The following is a 16,500-nucleotide window of genomic DNA, read 5'->3' on the forward strand; positions in this document are numbered from 1 at the left end:
ATAAATCGATGGTAAGTCCTCATTTGGAGTACTGTGTACAGTTCTGGTCACCACACTTCAAAAAGGATATTATAGCATTGAAAAAAGTGCAGAAAAGGACAACTAGAATGATAAAAGGGTTGGAACACTTTCCCTATGAAGAAAGGTTAAAGCGCTTGGGGCTCCTTAGCTTGGAGAAATAACGGCTGAGGGGTGATATGATCGAGGTTTATAAGATTATGCATGGGATAGAGCAGGTTGAGAAGGAAGTACTTTTTTCCCTTTCTCACAATACAAGAACTCGTGGGCAATCCATGAAATTGCTGAGCGGTCGGGTTAGAACAGATAAAAGGAAGTCCTTCTTCACCCAAAGAGTGATTAACACATGGAATTCACTGCCACAGGAGGTGGTGGCGGCTACAAGCATGGACAGCTTTCAAGAGGGAACTGGATAAACCTATGGAGCACAGGTTCATCAGTGGCTATTAGCCACAAGGTATAGATAGGAACCCACAGGCTGGGGCAGGTGATGCACTGTATTCTTGGTGTCTGGGGGGGAGGCAACAATGGGAGGGCTTCTAGTGTCCTGGCCCCACTGCTGGACCTCCTGATCGCACCTGGTATTTTGGCCACTGTGTGACACAGAGTGTTGGACTGGATGGGCCATTGGCCTGATCCAACATTGGCTTCTCTTCACTGCCACATGAGGTGGTGGCGGCTACAAGGATGGACAGCTTCAAGAGGGAACTGGATAAACCTATGGAGCACAGGTCCATCAGTGGCCTATTAGTACAAGGTATAGATAGGATCCCACAGGCTGGGGCAGGTGATGCACTGTATTCTTGGTGCCTGGGGGGGCAACAGTGGGAGGGCTTCTAGTGTCCTGGCCTCACTGCTGGACCTCCTGATGGCACCTGGTATTTTTGGCCACTGTGTGACAGAGTGTTGGACTAGATGGGCCATTGGCCTGATCCAACATTGGCTTCTCTTATGTTCTTATGTTTTTAAAAAGATTGTGAAAACAATAATAAATAGAAGTTAAGCAATAAAATCAATATTAAAACCAACTGTGCAGCAGACCAGAGCGAGCTTGCTTTGATCACAGAGCTCAGATGGAAGCGTTTTGGAGTGGCGCTGCTGGATAATTTACTAGATTAAGAAAGTCATCACTGTCAGCAAGGGAGGCCAAGATGGATTTGGACATCCAATGCCTCAACCCAAAGCTCGACAGAACAGCTCCATTTTACAAGCACTGCAGAATTGTAACAGATCCTGTTGGGCCCTGATCTCAACTGGGAGCTTGTTCCACCAGGCAGGGGCCAGGGCCAAAAAAGCCCTGGCCGAGGCTAACTGGATGTCCTTTGGGCCAGGGACAGTTAAGACATGTTGATCACTGGAGCATAGGGCTCTGTGGGGCACATATGGGGAGAGGCGGTCCCAAAGATATGAGGGTCCCTGGCTGCATAGGGCTTTGAAGGTCAGCACCAAAACCTTGAACTGGACCCGGGACTCTATTGGAAGCAACCACAGTTGGCACAGCACGGGCTGAATGCGTGCCTGCACAGACTTCGCTGGTAACACCTGTGCTGCTGCATTCTGCACTAGCTGAAGTGTCCAGGTAAAGTACAAGGGTAGCCCTGCGTAGAGCGAGTTACAATAATCCATTCTGGTAGTGACTATTGCATAAGACACTGTAGCCAAGTCCTGAGAAGTGAGATAGGGAACCAGTTGCTTGATCAGTCGGAGATGATAAAGGGCTGATTGAACAATGGTGGCATCCAGAACCACTCCTAAGCCCTTCACCCTCAGCGATGGCACCGTGTCCTGTGGAGTTGGATTCCCGTTTCCTAAGCCCTTCACCCTCAGCGATGGCACCAACGGTGTCCTGTGGAGTTGGATTCCCGTTCCCAGATTCCCGTGGCCTAGGTACAGGACCTCCCTCTTCATTGGATTCAGTTTCAGTTGACTCTGTTGAAACCATTCAGCCACAGGCTGTAATGCCCTGTTCAATACCTCCAGAGCGGAGTCTGTCCATCCATCAAACAGATATTATTCCACCTAATACTGAACACAAAGCTCATGCAGCTGCTGTTACAGTCACTGTGACAATAAAGTAAGAAGCCCCAATCAGTTTCATAGTGTATATATACGTAGCAGAATTCTCAGAGTTGAATCCAGTCCTCTGAAACCTTCCAATGTTATAATTTCAGTTTCCCACACAAGGCCTATTTTACATTAATTACTTCCTCTCTGAATTTGAGCTGGTACAGTCATAAGGAGAGAACTTCACCATCTCAAAAAATTATAACACTGGCCCTTCGAAATGCCTGCGTGCAGCTTTGGAGACCTTTCAATCGATTCCTGACGGCTTACAGAAAATCAGGCAATGGGGAAAACAGAGCACAGCGAACAGATGTAAGTGTACACAGCGCCAAGTCAATCAACAAACCGCAGGAATTCTTCTCTATGCTGGCATATTCCCTTCTTCACAAGATGCCTAAATGTCAACATCAAGGTACACAATATCCCTGTTCACAAGTTACAGTGAATGCACACAGAATCTATGTATAGTGTACACTTCATTTTTCTTCATACATGGGCTTTCATGCTACGTTCAAGGCATGTACAGCTAAGCATGCAATTTAAACCCCACATTTACTTGGGTACTGGTTCCTGGTTTCATTTGTCAAGTGAATGCACATTACCTCCTTCTTACACGCAGGAGTATGCATGTACATGCAGGTTGTATGTGCATTCACCCTGTAACATGTCAACAAGACCAGCTGCAGCATGCAAAGAACAGGATGATTACTGCGCCTCTTGAGTGCTACAAGCAGCCGTGGCATTCTGGTTACTAGCAGTGACACAAACAGATGGACAAGCAAGTATGAACGCCACTGTTAGCACAAGGCTTGATCCTTCTTACCCAAGTCTGGATCTCCCGGCTGGTAGCAGTGGAGATCCTGACTGTGGTTCCCCCATTCGTCTTGCGAGTACTCCTCCATTGTGCTGCCATCCGACTCCAGCTCTTGGTAGAGGCCACTACTGTTGATAAGCACTGGCTGGCAGGGTTGAGAGTCCCATCCTCCTTGGCCAAACACCTGTTCCAGCTGTTCAAAAGTGTAGCTGCTTTTCCTCTTCCCAACTCCATGCTCTTTCACTCGGCTGTAACACCTGCGAAGGGTCTAAGATACAAAAGGCACGTGTTAAGTTTAGACTACTCCGGAGTTCATTCAGTGCCCTATAATGAATGACTACGTTCTCTTCTGTTCTGTATTCTGTAATCCACCTTGAGTCTCAGTGAGAAAGGCGGGCTATAAGTAAACTATGAATAAATAAAATACCAAGACTGCTAAGTATGATATGCATTAATTTCTATTTCTATCTTCACCCAAGCATTGCACATACTTGGACCGCTCTAGTTCTAAAATGGGATACTGCCAAGTAGCGTTAAAGCCAGGTTGAACTTTCACTGTCATCTACAGTTTTTGATATACAGTGCCTTTGCTTGCGTATTTACCACAAGAGGACAAGACATTGATGAGAGAGCACTGGTTTAAAACAGTGATTTCATTTGTCGTTCTTTACAGCCAAGGCCTTTCACAATCCCCAAACTAGCCATAATTGATACAGAATTAAATCCCAGTCAGATACCAACGAGCCCGTAAGACATACACCTTTAATAAAGGAAGGAGTGAAAATAGCTACTGTTTTGCCCATAGTCTGGAGAAGTTTAGGGGAAGGAGGGGGACAGAGACAGAAGAAAGAAGTCACCAAAAGCAGACAGTCCGATCATCCCTTACTCCAGTAAGAAAACATTAAGAAGGTTTTTTTTAAATTGTTTGCCTAAACTCTTTAGCTAGTAAAATATATTACTTACATATTTTGCATCCTTACTAACTCACTCTGTCTCTTGGGAAGCTGCTGAAATTTAAAAAAGGTGAAATCAATAATGCTCTGAATTCCCATGCTTAAATATTAACATACAGTACTAAGATGGTTAGGCCTAATAATCAAACATTAAACCTAAATGTCCAGACTCTAGTCTTGAGTCTGCTGTGTTATATGCATCGATCCTAAATTGAGGTTTCGGCCACTTTCATTGTTGTTCTGATATCTCATGGGGTTGCTAGGACCATACATTTATGCAGCACAAGCATAAAGCTTTGTAAATACTTTGGCTGGGATACTATAAGACCTATACTACCCCCCACCCCTTCAGTAGCATGGAATTAGATTGACAAAAGAAGCACTGAAAGTTACTCTTGACCATATTTTCCACCTGCCCCTGTGACACTGCTGCTGCTCATATGTTGTCCAAAGCCTGCAGTGTAAGAATTAACTAGTGCCCTTCCTGGTATTTGGAATCCCAAGTGTGGGAAGAAAGTTACTAATTGCAGTTTAATTTCATGATGCTGCTTTGGAGAAGTGAAGAGAGCAAAAAAGGGAAGAACAAGAATCATTTTGCTGCTAGAAGTAAACTACATTTTGTCAGATTCTGGGAGGCAGATAGACATTGCTGCTCCCTAAATTCACCACTGCTGAAACAACAGACCTGGGAATGGCTGAACCACTGACCAAAAATACCAGCTTTAAGACAGAACTTTGGGAAACAGCACTTAGGAATAAAGCCCCCCCCCCATTTTTTAGAGAGCCCAGTCAAACAGATTAGGAGATTCAAGCCTGTTCACCTTCTAAGTCCAGTTCAGCCCATTCAACAAAATGACTTTTAATGATGTTTTGTAAACCTCCAGTGGGCCTTTCATCAAACTACTGACATAATACCATGTTTCACATTGTTCAGCATCCCGTGCTTAATACTTGTGCTTTGTTCAAACAGATTCACCCCAAAATCCTACAATTCCTGCTCCTATTACATTGTTTATTAGATGTATCATCTTATTGATTGTATTACCTTGTGTAACCTGCCTTGTGTTTGAGTGAGAAAAGAGGACTATAAAATAAAATTAAGTTAAAAATAAACAAAAGGAAACTAACTGATCGATCCCAACCCACTCCTTCAAGGATCCCAATTCTCTGATCAATAGGAAGGGGAGGGGGAGAGAAAAGAATGCATTGAATGCCATCTCAAACAGCAGGGCCAAAATCGGCCACCCTTTAGTATGTTCTGAATAAAACAGTCTTATTTGGTGCCTACTCTCACACTGAGCCTCAAACATTTTAAATCAAATTATTAAAATGTAAAGATATGTACACATGCACACATTTGTGATAAACACATCCAAAATATTTAAGTAAGAATGGATTTTATGCCTTTCCACTCTTTCTGATAATGTTCCAGCAGAGGACACAACCAACTTACTGCAAAGACTTAGACTACATGAATAGGATTGGTCAGCATGCCTTGTTGAGAGGTCAGAAGAACGAAGTCCACTAAAACTCGAATGCTTCTCCTTAGCTACATTAGTGAGAACTGAACCTAATAATATCGCAACCATTAATGCAGGCTAATTAGAGAGGATAAACACTTTTATTAACAGTCAAGCCAAGAACAAACAATGTCTCTATCATAATTAGCCAACAAATCTTAATACACACTGATGACAGTCCCCTGGGAGTCTCAACACTTGCAAATATCTCTCCAAATGCTTGGGAGTCAATTTAGTATTTGAAGGTGTCTCTTCTCATTTCCTGCTACAGTGATACAGAAGAAATGTGACACAGTTTTTTAACCCAAAGTAAAGAGACTTCAGAAACACCCCCCACCCCGAAACTTGATTAATGAGGTTCAGGGATAAACAGCTACACTGCTCAGAGGGCTGGATTACGGACAGGAAATACTGCAAAATCACTCTCCTGACTCTTGGATCAGCGGAACTGATGCTTGCAGAAAGAGGGGATGATTATGTGGCAACTAATCCACGTGGAAGTCCAGGGTTGCTATGCAGAGGCAGGTGATAGCAAACTACCTCTGAACATCTCTTGCCATGAAAACCATAAGGGGGCTGCTGTCAGTCAGCTGTGACTTGACGGCACTTTCCACCACCAGTCCACATGGGTCTCCAGCCCTAAGAATCAACTTCCCTGGGGCTGCAAGGAACTGCTGGAAGGAAGGGTAATAAGGGAAAAACCCCTGCATGAGCAGATCACAAGATTCAACCTCCTGTAATTTACTGTTGGCAAAAATACACTTCCTTGCATGTGAAAACAAGCTTTTCCCCAACTGTTGCAGAGTGCAGAAGTTTAAAAACAAACTAAAGGTATCAGCAGCACGTGCTTCTCAACAAGAATATATCTACAGGACTCCCTGTAAGTAAAGGTAAAGGTTCCCTTGCTCGAAAGCCAGTCGAATCCGACTCTAGGGTTGCGGTGCTCATCTCTGTTTCAAAGCCGAAGAGCCAGCGCTGTCCGAAGACATTTCCGTGGTCATGTGGCCGGCATGACTAAACACCGAGGCGCACGGAACGCTGTTACCTTCCCACCGAAGGGGTACCTATTTATCTACTTGCAATTTCTTGCTTGCGAACTGCTAGGTTGGCAGGAGCTGGAGCTAGAGACGGGAGCTCACTCCATCATGCGGCACTCGGGTTTCAAACTGCTGATCTACTGACCTTCCACAGACTGCAGTTCAGCGTCTTAACCACTTGAGCCACCGCAGCTCCTGTAAGTACCCTGTAAGTACTTTGCTACAAATAGGTCTAGGAAAGTCTCAGACACTTAGTCATCTTGAAATATGAAATTTTCCCAGCAATAGTTGCAAGAATTGCCGCATTAAGTCAAACCAGCAGTATCCCAGCTTTACCCTGTCTTCAACAGACAGCAGTTCTGAATGTTTCAAGGCAAGATTACAACAGCATAGGCCAAACACTGTTTGTACCCCTTGGTACTAAAAGCATAACCAGTTTAAGAAAATTGTCTAAATGTCCCTGGAGTAGTAGTCATAGATCAGTGACAGAGCTTAGCATGTACAAAGTCCCCAGCGCTGCCTCTGGCATCTCCAATTAGAAGGATCTCAGACAGCAGAACACCTGCTTGAGACACTGGAGAGCTACTGCCAGTCAGAGCAGACAATACTATACAGGGCTAGACAAACCCACCTATAAGGCAACTTCACACTGTTTGATTTGTAAATAGAACCGACATCAAAGTCAGTTTGCTTGTCACTAGTCACTCTTGTCCTTGACGGAGGTGGTGAGAGAAAAGGACAGAGTACAAGGCTGCTTGGGCCAACCAACCTGATTCCTTAAGGCAGTGCTTCTCAAACTTTTAACTTGCCCCAACCCCTCCTGAACTTTCTTGTCCTTAAGGTTCACTAAATAGTATCCTGGTCTCCATATGCGGTTTTGTGCTGCCTCTTGCTGCATGTAATGTGGGATACTAATCCAGTCCTGTCTTTACGGGGTTTTGTGCTGCCTCTTGCTGCATGTAAGGTGGGATACTAATCCAGTCCTGTCTTTAGAAGAGGAATAGAACAGCATACCTACTGCACCCTTCTAAATCACATAAAGGGAACTCATCCTTTCTCCAGCTGAGACTGAGGCCATGGGGCAGCCGCAATACAACCCCACATATCCAGTGAGGATGACTGAAGGGACCATCAATCTCCTGCTTCAGGAACCTCCTTTCCCTGTGATTTTTTTTTTTTTAAACCACTTCAGGGATCTTCTCGTGCTCCACTATGGTCAGGCATCTCCCACAAAAATCACTGCCCTTGGGTGACTGAGAAGGTGATCCAAAGAAGAACAAAGGCGTCAAATGACAGACGTTCTCCACACAGTGACTCCACCCCCAAATGCTGATAATCAAAACACACAGCAGTCCTGCTACACTTACAGGGTAGGAGAAAGGGATGACATACAGACTGCCTGGCCAATCAAAAAAGAGATACAAGGAAGTGCTAGGGGTATCTCCTCCATCATCTCCTACGAATTATCTACAGACACTAATCTCACATGCTTAGATCCTCTGGCACTGGGAACAAAAGACACAGTACCCTCTGGTGCTGAGTTTCTGACTGTCTGGGTACAGCCTCAACTGGTTAATATCTGCTGATATAAACATGATATTTTAAAAAGGGTTTAATTGCTGACCAGTGGCCCCCATTATACCCGAACCTTCCAAATGATTAATGGAAGGCATACGGTTTCTTTCAGTGTCCTGCTGGAAATAAGATTAGCAATTATGCTCTCCCTCACTGATTCGTTCTTCTTTCTTCCTAAGCAGTAGCTGCAAGTGTACTCAACTGCCTCAACAGAAAATGTCTTTCTATTTGTGTTTTTTTTTTCCAGCCCAACCCTCAGAATGTTTACATGGAAGTAAGTCCCTTTGATTTCAGTAGAACTTACTTCAAAATACCTTGACAGCCTAAGGTCCACTAGGAACTTGATTAGTAACACTCTAACCTCCGAGACCCAGCCAATACATTGAAAGCAATTCTCTGGAGAAATAGAAAGGATCTGTAATTTTCCTGTGCAGACGCTACACAGCACATAAGAGGGAGTAACTCGCAGTCTTATTACTAACCCTTCAAAAACCTTCCTGAAGAAACGGGCACAAAATAGGAAACTGGAGCCTTCAACGGCAACCCCATACCTGCTGAAGGACTCACGCGATTACCTGCTTACCCAAGAGTAAATTAAGACTAGGATCTGACAGTTTCGGAGCAGTGATTCAGTATATGCTCGTTCCAGAGGGTAAGCCATGCTGGTCTGCAACAGAACAGCTAGATACAAGTCCAGGAGCACCTTAGAGACTGACAACATTTAAACCTTGTTGGTCTCTTAAGGTGCTCCTGGACTCGAACCGAGCTGCCTATGCTCAGAAGAAAAGCAACCCCCCCCCAAAAAAAAAATCAAATGCCCCAAGGCAGACAGTGGTACGCAAACAAGCCCAGGGTACCTAATCTGTGTGGCTAACTATTGGTTCCTTTGAAAATTAATTACTTTAATTCTCCCAGGCAAATGAAAGGAAAGTTACATCCAGGAAGGCAAATGGCAAACATGATCTGCACTAAATCGAGTATCAAATGAGGAGATCAACATGTTATCACTGCGCAAAGAGCAGCACGCAGCATCACATTCTGTAAAACAGGCATAGCAAAGGCTTATCGGGGATGCTGACTTAGACCTAGATTAACGCTGAATGTGTGTCAGATAATAGTTGTCCAATATAAGTGGAAAATATTCTGTTAAGATAATGTTTTATTCAAAGGAACAAGATGTTTGCAGGCGCTGAATACATACATTTTAAGGAAGGACAGACCTGACCATTGCTTTGACTTTGTGCATCCTAGATGAGTAATTTTCCTCTCCTTATTACTCAAGGTGTTGCTTGATTAAAAGATAGGGGATTTTTTAATTTGAAAACAACTTTGAAGACTGCAAATGGTAAAAAGACCCATAGCTTTTAATAGCAAAATGAAAGTTAGGAGCAGAATCATCTTTATTTCTCCATTTAGAATATTCTATGCTGCCTCTTTATAGTATGGCTTGAGGCCGCTTACAATTAAAAATCACAGTATTAAAAGCCATTAAAAATGAAAACACCACAATCTTACTTCCCCCTTGAAGGTGTGCATATTTCTCAGCACCATCTTTAGGAGAGGCAGAGGCACAATTCTTTGCTACATAAGCAAACATCACTTTCCTTATACAATTTATTAAAAAAAATGCAACAGCTGTTTCACAAACATCAGAACTTTGACACTTATGATAGAATGGTTTCCTATCTGCATGTAGTTAAGAACAATGTGATAATTCCATTCAAACACTTGTGGAAATGATTTAGTGTCAAGGAAATTTGTCTCCTTGACCTCAAAGTCTGGCCAGCATTTTTTCAACCTTCTTTACCCATCAGGGGTTGATTTCTCAGGCAAGTGTTTAAGGGTCACTAATACATCCTAAAGGAAATAGCCACCCTGAGCCTGCTTTGGTAGGAAGGGCGGAGTATAAATTGAATAAAATAAATAAATAAACTGTCAATATACAGTCCAATCTTGTGCCCATTTACTCAACAGCCAGACCCTCTGGGTTTAATAAAGTTCACTCAGAGGTAAGTCCATACATGCTCTTTTAATGCAACTTTCTAAAGGAAAACACAGGGTCCACAGGGGAGAAAAAACCCAATTTTTGTAATACCTTACATTAAGATGAGCTGAAATATTGTAACAGTGTATGCAGGCTTCTCAGTTCTCTAACTTTCTTCATGAGGCAAGAAGCTGGGGGTTGGGGGAAGGATTGGGTAGAAAAAGAGGAAAGACAGACGGCCCAGGCCATAACACTAAGGCCTATGGCATCTTTTGCAAGATGTGTTGCAGATCAACTTTTGCTTTTCTGGGAACAGAAATAAAGGAAAATAACATTTTCCGTTGAAGAATATAAAAGCCAGCAGGTAATCAAATTCTCTCCAGCATCGAGATGCTTTAAAAGGCTGTTGGGGAAACACGGTAGTCCTTACACTAACAAAACTGATGCAACTAGTAAAAGAGCCAGCCAAACTGAGCAATTTTACCTCATAAGTGGAGGGCAACAAGCCCCCATAAGCAAATCTTCATCCCAGATTATCTTCTTGCAATGTAAAAATCCCTCTGATAGCTAAATTAAGACCGTTTAATTAGACTCTCTTGATTTTTTTTAGGTGGGTAGCCGTGTTGGTATGAAGCAGTAGAACAAAGTTTGAGTCCAGTGGCACCTTTAAAACCAACAAAGTTTTATTCAAGGCACAAGCTTTCATGTGCATGCACGCCTCATAAGTGGAGGGCAACAAGCCCCCATGAGGAAAGCTTCATCCCAGATTATCTTCTTGCAATGGAAAAATCCCTCTGATAGCTAAATTAAGACTGTTTAATTAGACTCTCCTGATTTTTTTTTAGGTGGGTAGCTGTGTTGGTATGAAGCAGTAGAACAAAGTTTGAGTCCAGTGGCACCTTTAAAACCAACAAAGTTTTATTCAAGGCACAAGCTTTCATGTGCATGCACGCTTTCTCAGATACAGACACTAACACTTGTTTGTATCTGAGGAAGTGTGCATGTACACGAAAGCTCATACCTTGAATAAAACTTTGTTGGTCTTAATAGTGCCACTGGACTCAAACTTTGTGGTACTGGATTTTTCTGTTATTAAAGTGTATGCATTGTGCTCTTTGAGCACATATACAAGTCATATGAAAGAGATTTTAAAATATGCCCATGACTGAAAAGCACAATATGCATTTTCATCTTCAAAGTTGTATGTGGAAGCAATAAAAATATTGTTGGAGCTAACCAGTTCACGGTCAAAAAGCCCTTCAGATAGAAAACTTGAAAACGATTGTAAAAAGGAGTTTTATCATAAACCCACTACCATAGCCTTGGAAGGATCTTAATCTGTGTAGGGTGGCACTGCATATCAAATTATTTATTTACGTTATTTATAGTACGCCTTTCGCACTTGGACTCAAGGAGGATTACATGGAGTCAGGCAATACAATCCACAAATGGGACATTCAATAAACAATGCAATGGGATTAAAATAACGTTTTTCAATGTTCACCTGTGTTATAACTAATACTTGTCATACAGGAAGTTAAGATTACACAGTATCCCCTTCAGCAGTTGGCACTGTTTGACCTCAGACACATACAGCAACACGTCCTTTAAAATCCACTAAAATCTGGACTTGAGAGATGTTAAGAGTATGGAGCTATACCATGCACTTTTGCAGGATTTCTCTATGATATGAATCTGGAAACACCTTGCAGTAAGTCCACAAAATCAACATTGTTTGAAAGTGCACCACTGACAAGCCAAACAGTGAGCAACTGAGCCTTTCAGAAGTTGTCACACGGCCTCATAAGCATAATGAGAGAGCTGCTTACTCAAACCTCTGCATTATGAGCTTGTTTCTCAAACTAGGTCTTCCAAGTTCAGTGCTCTATCCAGTGGTAAATGGCCTGCTATATCGTTCTCAGTATCTGGCAGCAAACCGGAACTGGATTCACCTTATGAGCCAAATCTCTTAACAGCAGCTTTGGAATCCAGCAGAAATACCAAGAACTTGGAAGGAACAGTGCAAGAATCAATTAAACTATGCTTATTAAGAATGTCCGCAGACCTAACAGTTATTAACGTCTATTACAATTATAGAATGCACATGATGAAGCAAGTCCAGCTGTAAGAATAACTAAGCTGAGAATCAGCGCCAAAACTTTCATCTAAAGTTGTATTGGTAAAATGATGCAGTGTGGACACTCACGTGTAGTGATGACAGGAGAGCTGAGACAGAAGACTACAAATCTTTAAAAAGCTCACATCATTAGATGTTCGATTTAGACCCATCTTCATACCAAGGATAGGAACCTCATCCATCTGCAATGATGCTACTAATATATTTGGCTCATTAAGCTGTAACTAAAATGACATCTACCCACAATTCTGCAGACCTCTATCATTCCCCATGGTATCCCCTCACAGTAGAAATACCTTGCTGTATTTACGCTGAACAAATGCCCCTGTTGAAAGCATTGTCTCTTTGAAAGCTAGGAATATATACTTCAATGGCTTTGTACTTGAATAATGAATGTCTGAGTGAAACTATGAAACTGATGTAAAGCATCTGTGAGTTAAACAAGAGAATACCCAACTTGGAATAACTGCAACAACTGAAATCCGGTTTAAAACCTTTCCTTCAAGTAAATGCTTAAGACAGTGGTTCTCAAACTTTTTGAAATGGTACCCATTTCTAAACTGACTGTAGCTTTTGGACCCTACATGCAAAGTAACTTCATGCTACTTCCCTCTTCCTTAACTCAAACTGCAAGAATTTCACATCCATTAACACAGAACAAGTTTAAAATTTAATCGTTACACATGTATATCACCTGTGAGACAACAGGCTATATACTTTACACAGCCTCTTAGAACCTCCTCTTCCAGCTCACCCTGCTCCTTCTGGTCCCACCACTCATGTGCAAGAGAACTGTAATCAACTGTTCATCGCAACCCACAGTTTGAACACCATTGCCTTAAAGGAAAGCTGTTCAGGACTAGAGATGTGAAGGCCCAGGAAAAAAACTGGGAAAATTTGGAGGAAAAGAACCCCAGTTTTTTTCCAAGGCTTCCCCCCGATTTTCCAATGGGAAAACAGGAAATTTGAGGCAGTCCTGAAAAAAAACTCCTACAGATTTTAGAATGAGTGAATTGCTTTTAAAGGTGGACATGCTGTAGATGTATACAGCTCTTAAATACAAGACGCATTTTTGTCCTTAGAAGGATACCTGATCTTCATGAGGGCAGCATGCAGGGCTTTCATGGCTTCTGTGGCCCTTCTGACCTGACTCTTCCCTTATGCTGACCTTTTCACCTCTCCCTCAAACCACTGACACATATGCCCAGAGTGGGTATCAAGTAGCTTATTGCCCTACCTTACTGGAGGGGGGAAAAGATGAGAAGAAGGTGGGCAGAAACTGCTCCAAAGCCTCAGAGACAAACTCTGGAAGTTTCATTAAGAACTGAGCTCTCCCTAACCAGTAGCTACAAGAAAGAAGAAGGTACAATCTAGCTGGAACTACATTTAGCTGTGCTGATGCTATTATTGACCCTTTGTGCAACCCTTTTTTCTTGACCAACTAATATACTTTATGTTTTTACCACAAAGCTAGTGTTTTCTGTTTAACTCCTATTTTTTCTTACATTTCTGATAGCAAAAAAATTAAGGTATATGGGCTAAGGCAGAATAGGGTACATCAGCTTGCACATTTCTCTTAAGCACTGAGTATATTCACAGTTTTGCTTGCAGAAAACTAAGTCATTTATAACTTTTAAATTCCATAAATATTTCAACTACTGAAAGATAAATGATGCATTTTCTGTTGTTAAAGCAGTAAGATTAGGGCTCTTTAACTTGAAGAAATGACGATTGAGGGGTGACATGATAGACGTTTACAAAGTTATGCATGGGATAGAGAAGGCCGAGAAAGAAGTCCTTTTCTCCCTTTCTTGCAATACAAGAACTCGTGGGCACTCAATGAAATTAATGAGCAGTAAGCTCATAGAATAGATAAAAGGAAGTATTCCTTCATCCAAAGAGTAAATAACATGTGGAATTCACTGCCGCAAGTACTAATGGCAGCTACATAGACAGCTTCAAGAGGGGATTGGATAAACATATGGAGCAGAGGTCTATCAGTGGCTATTAGCCACAAGATATGGTAGATGGAATACTATGTCTGGGACAGTGATGCTCTGTATTCTTGGGGCTTGGGGAGCAACAGTGGGAAGGCTTCTGGAATTCTGGCTCTGCTGGTGGACCCTCTAATGGCCCTTGTATTTCTGCCACTGTGTGATACAGAGTGGATGGGCCACTGGCTTGATACAACATGGCTTCTCTTATGTTCTTAAGATTAGTTTAGGTTTGACAGGATAACAAGTATTGCATGTATTTCAATTTTCCCCAAAATTTCCAGTTTTTCCCAGGGTGGAAAATGCTCCCCCCCATCATGGCTTCAACATTTCCTGGAAATTTTACATCTCTCTCCAGGACACATAACAAAAGATTAATACCCACTGATTGGGAGAAGCCAACTTCTTTCTACCAGTGGATCGGATCAGCTGCTAGAAGATGCTGGAGAGAAGCCCCCTAACACCCTGGATGTGTTCCTTTTGCAGCACTCCAGCTAATACACAAGTGATCTCTTCTGTCAGCAATCATAATGAGCTGACGGAGAGAGCACATGCTAGATTCCATCCAAGTGTGACCTTCCTCTACCTTTTCATATTAATTATACAAAAATAATTTACCCTTACTGGCAATGACTCAGAAGTAATATTGCATGCAGAGAGGTTGGTGGAAGAATAAAAAGGAATACAAGAAACTTTGGGCATATGAGCACATTTATAAACTGTGGCATACACATTACCTGCACAAGTTCAATTTAATTAAGAGAACTATCAACTGCACAAAGTGGCAGATCCTCCTCCCCCATGCCTAATCTCACTCAGAAACAATGATTCACAAACGGAAAATCAAGAAAAACTACTGCCACTGTGATTATTAACACTGTTTTACCAGTCGTGACATCCCAAGAGAAGATCAGCATGGAGAACATACAACCCTTACCCAACAGATTAACATTTATGCCATAAGGCACTTTTACCTTAACGAGGAAATTAATTCATGTTGCTAGTAAGATCCATGTAGCATTTCTGTTCCATTCAATTTAGAATTAAAGATGCAATCTGTGCCTTTCCAGAACTATTTAGTGTCCCTGTAATTTGGCAGAAAACCCAATCAGATGACTAACTGACACAAGATCCTTCATTATCTGGAAGTTTAGGAAATTGGCAGTTTCAGAAACTCTGAGGTCCTGTCTCACATAATGTGCTACTCATCCCCCTGGCGAGATCTTGTCCATGGGGTTGCGAAGAGTCGGAATCGACTGTGCGACTGAACAACAACAACAACATCCCCCCAGATTTAAAATTGTCACATTCCGCTGCCCTTGTCTCTGCTTTTCCAGTAAAGCTAACACTCAAAAGGCCACAGAAACTAAGCTCACCATTGTGAACTGCTTAAGTCAACTAACTGGGCTAACAACATTTATCATTCTACATTAGATGAAGTTGTTGCTCATTATCTTAAGATCACAAGTGTCCACAGAACTTCCTGATCATGTGTGTCTCCCCTCCCCCACAAAAAAAGAGAGGGCGGCTTCCAATCTGAAATATCTGCTTGTCAAGATGTGCTCAACTCACTACTGCTCCGCTACATACTAACACTGCACGGCCAACCAAGTTTAAACGGCAAGCTTAAACTCTTTTGCAAACGCAACAGACCAGTTCAGAGAGGAAAACAACGAGAACTTAACCGTGACTGCCACCGCTCACCTTACAAAGCCTCTCCAAATGAGGGCCGAAAATCTTTCCCGTTATGAAAAAGATTAAATTTATGGCCCAGGGATTATCACCACGTGAACCAAAAACAGGATTTACACAAACGGTAGGTCGATGGCAGCTGGCTGCAATGGACCACACGAGACTTACAAAGAGACGTTAAAGAACATAGGATGCGTTTGCCGGCCAGCAGAGAGACCGGCCGTGTTTTTTGAACGGGGAAGGAACGAGGGTTAGGGCAGGCGGGACGTCCCAGCAGCCAGCACTCCCCAGCCAGCCAGCCCGCCCCAGAGAAGCCCGCGACCGCCAGCCTCGCAAGACAGCAGCGCCTCTCTTCCGCCTCCGGAGCATCCTCCTCATCACTCGCGGGGCGGCGGCGGCGCTCGCGTACCTTGATGCGCTCCCGGCACTGGGACGGTGTCCGCTCGTAGCCCAGCTCCGCCAGGGCCCGGGAGACGCGCTCGTACATGGCGGGCCCGGGGGCCTTGCTGCCGAAGACGGTGCCGGCGCCCTCCAACTGCTGGTAGCGCGCCTCCACCAGCCGCTCGTTGCCCCACACGGCGATCAGCGCGTTGGTCTCAGCCGGCGTCCACGACATGCCCCGGCAGGCGGCCGTCGTGGCGGTGCCGCCGGGCGAGAAGGAGACGGACGGCGAGGCTCCGCCACGGCCCCCGGCGCCGCCGCCACAGCCTCC

At 43.3% G+C, this 16,500-nt stretch overlaps 1 protein-coding gene across 1 annotated transcript in view; it reads right to left on the reverse strand.

Annotated features, from left to right (window-relative positions):
* MSANTD2 (Myb/SANT-like DNA-binding domain containing 2) overlaps positions 1–16,500 on the reverse strand; it is a 48,066-nt gene that overhangs the window by 7,056 nt on the left and 24,510 nt on the right. The window contains exons 2-3 of the mRNA XM_015429390.1: positions 16,198–16,496; positions 2,906–3,164 (exon numbers count right to left, since the gene is read on the reverse strand). Of these exons, the coding sequence (XP_015284876.1) occupies positions 2,906–3,164; positions 16,198–16,496 (558 nt within the window). The remainder of the gene's footprint in view (positions 1–2,905; positions 3,165–16,197; positions 16,497–16,500) is intronic.

Source organism: Gekko japonicus, unplaced genomic scaffold (genome assembly GCF_001447785.1).
Source record: "Gekko japonicus isolate JY-2015 unplaced genomic scaffold, Gekko_japonicus_V1.1 scaffold67, whole genome shotgun sequence".
Taxonomy (NCBI): Eukaryota; Metazoa; Chordata; class Lepidosauria; order Squamata; family Gekkonidae; genus Gekko; species Gekko japonicus.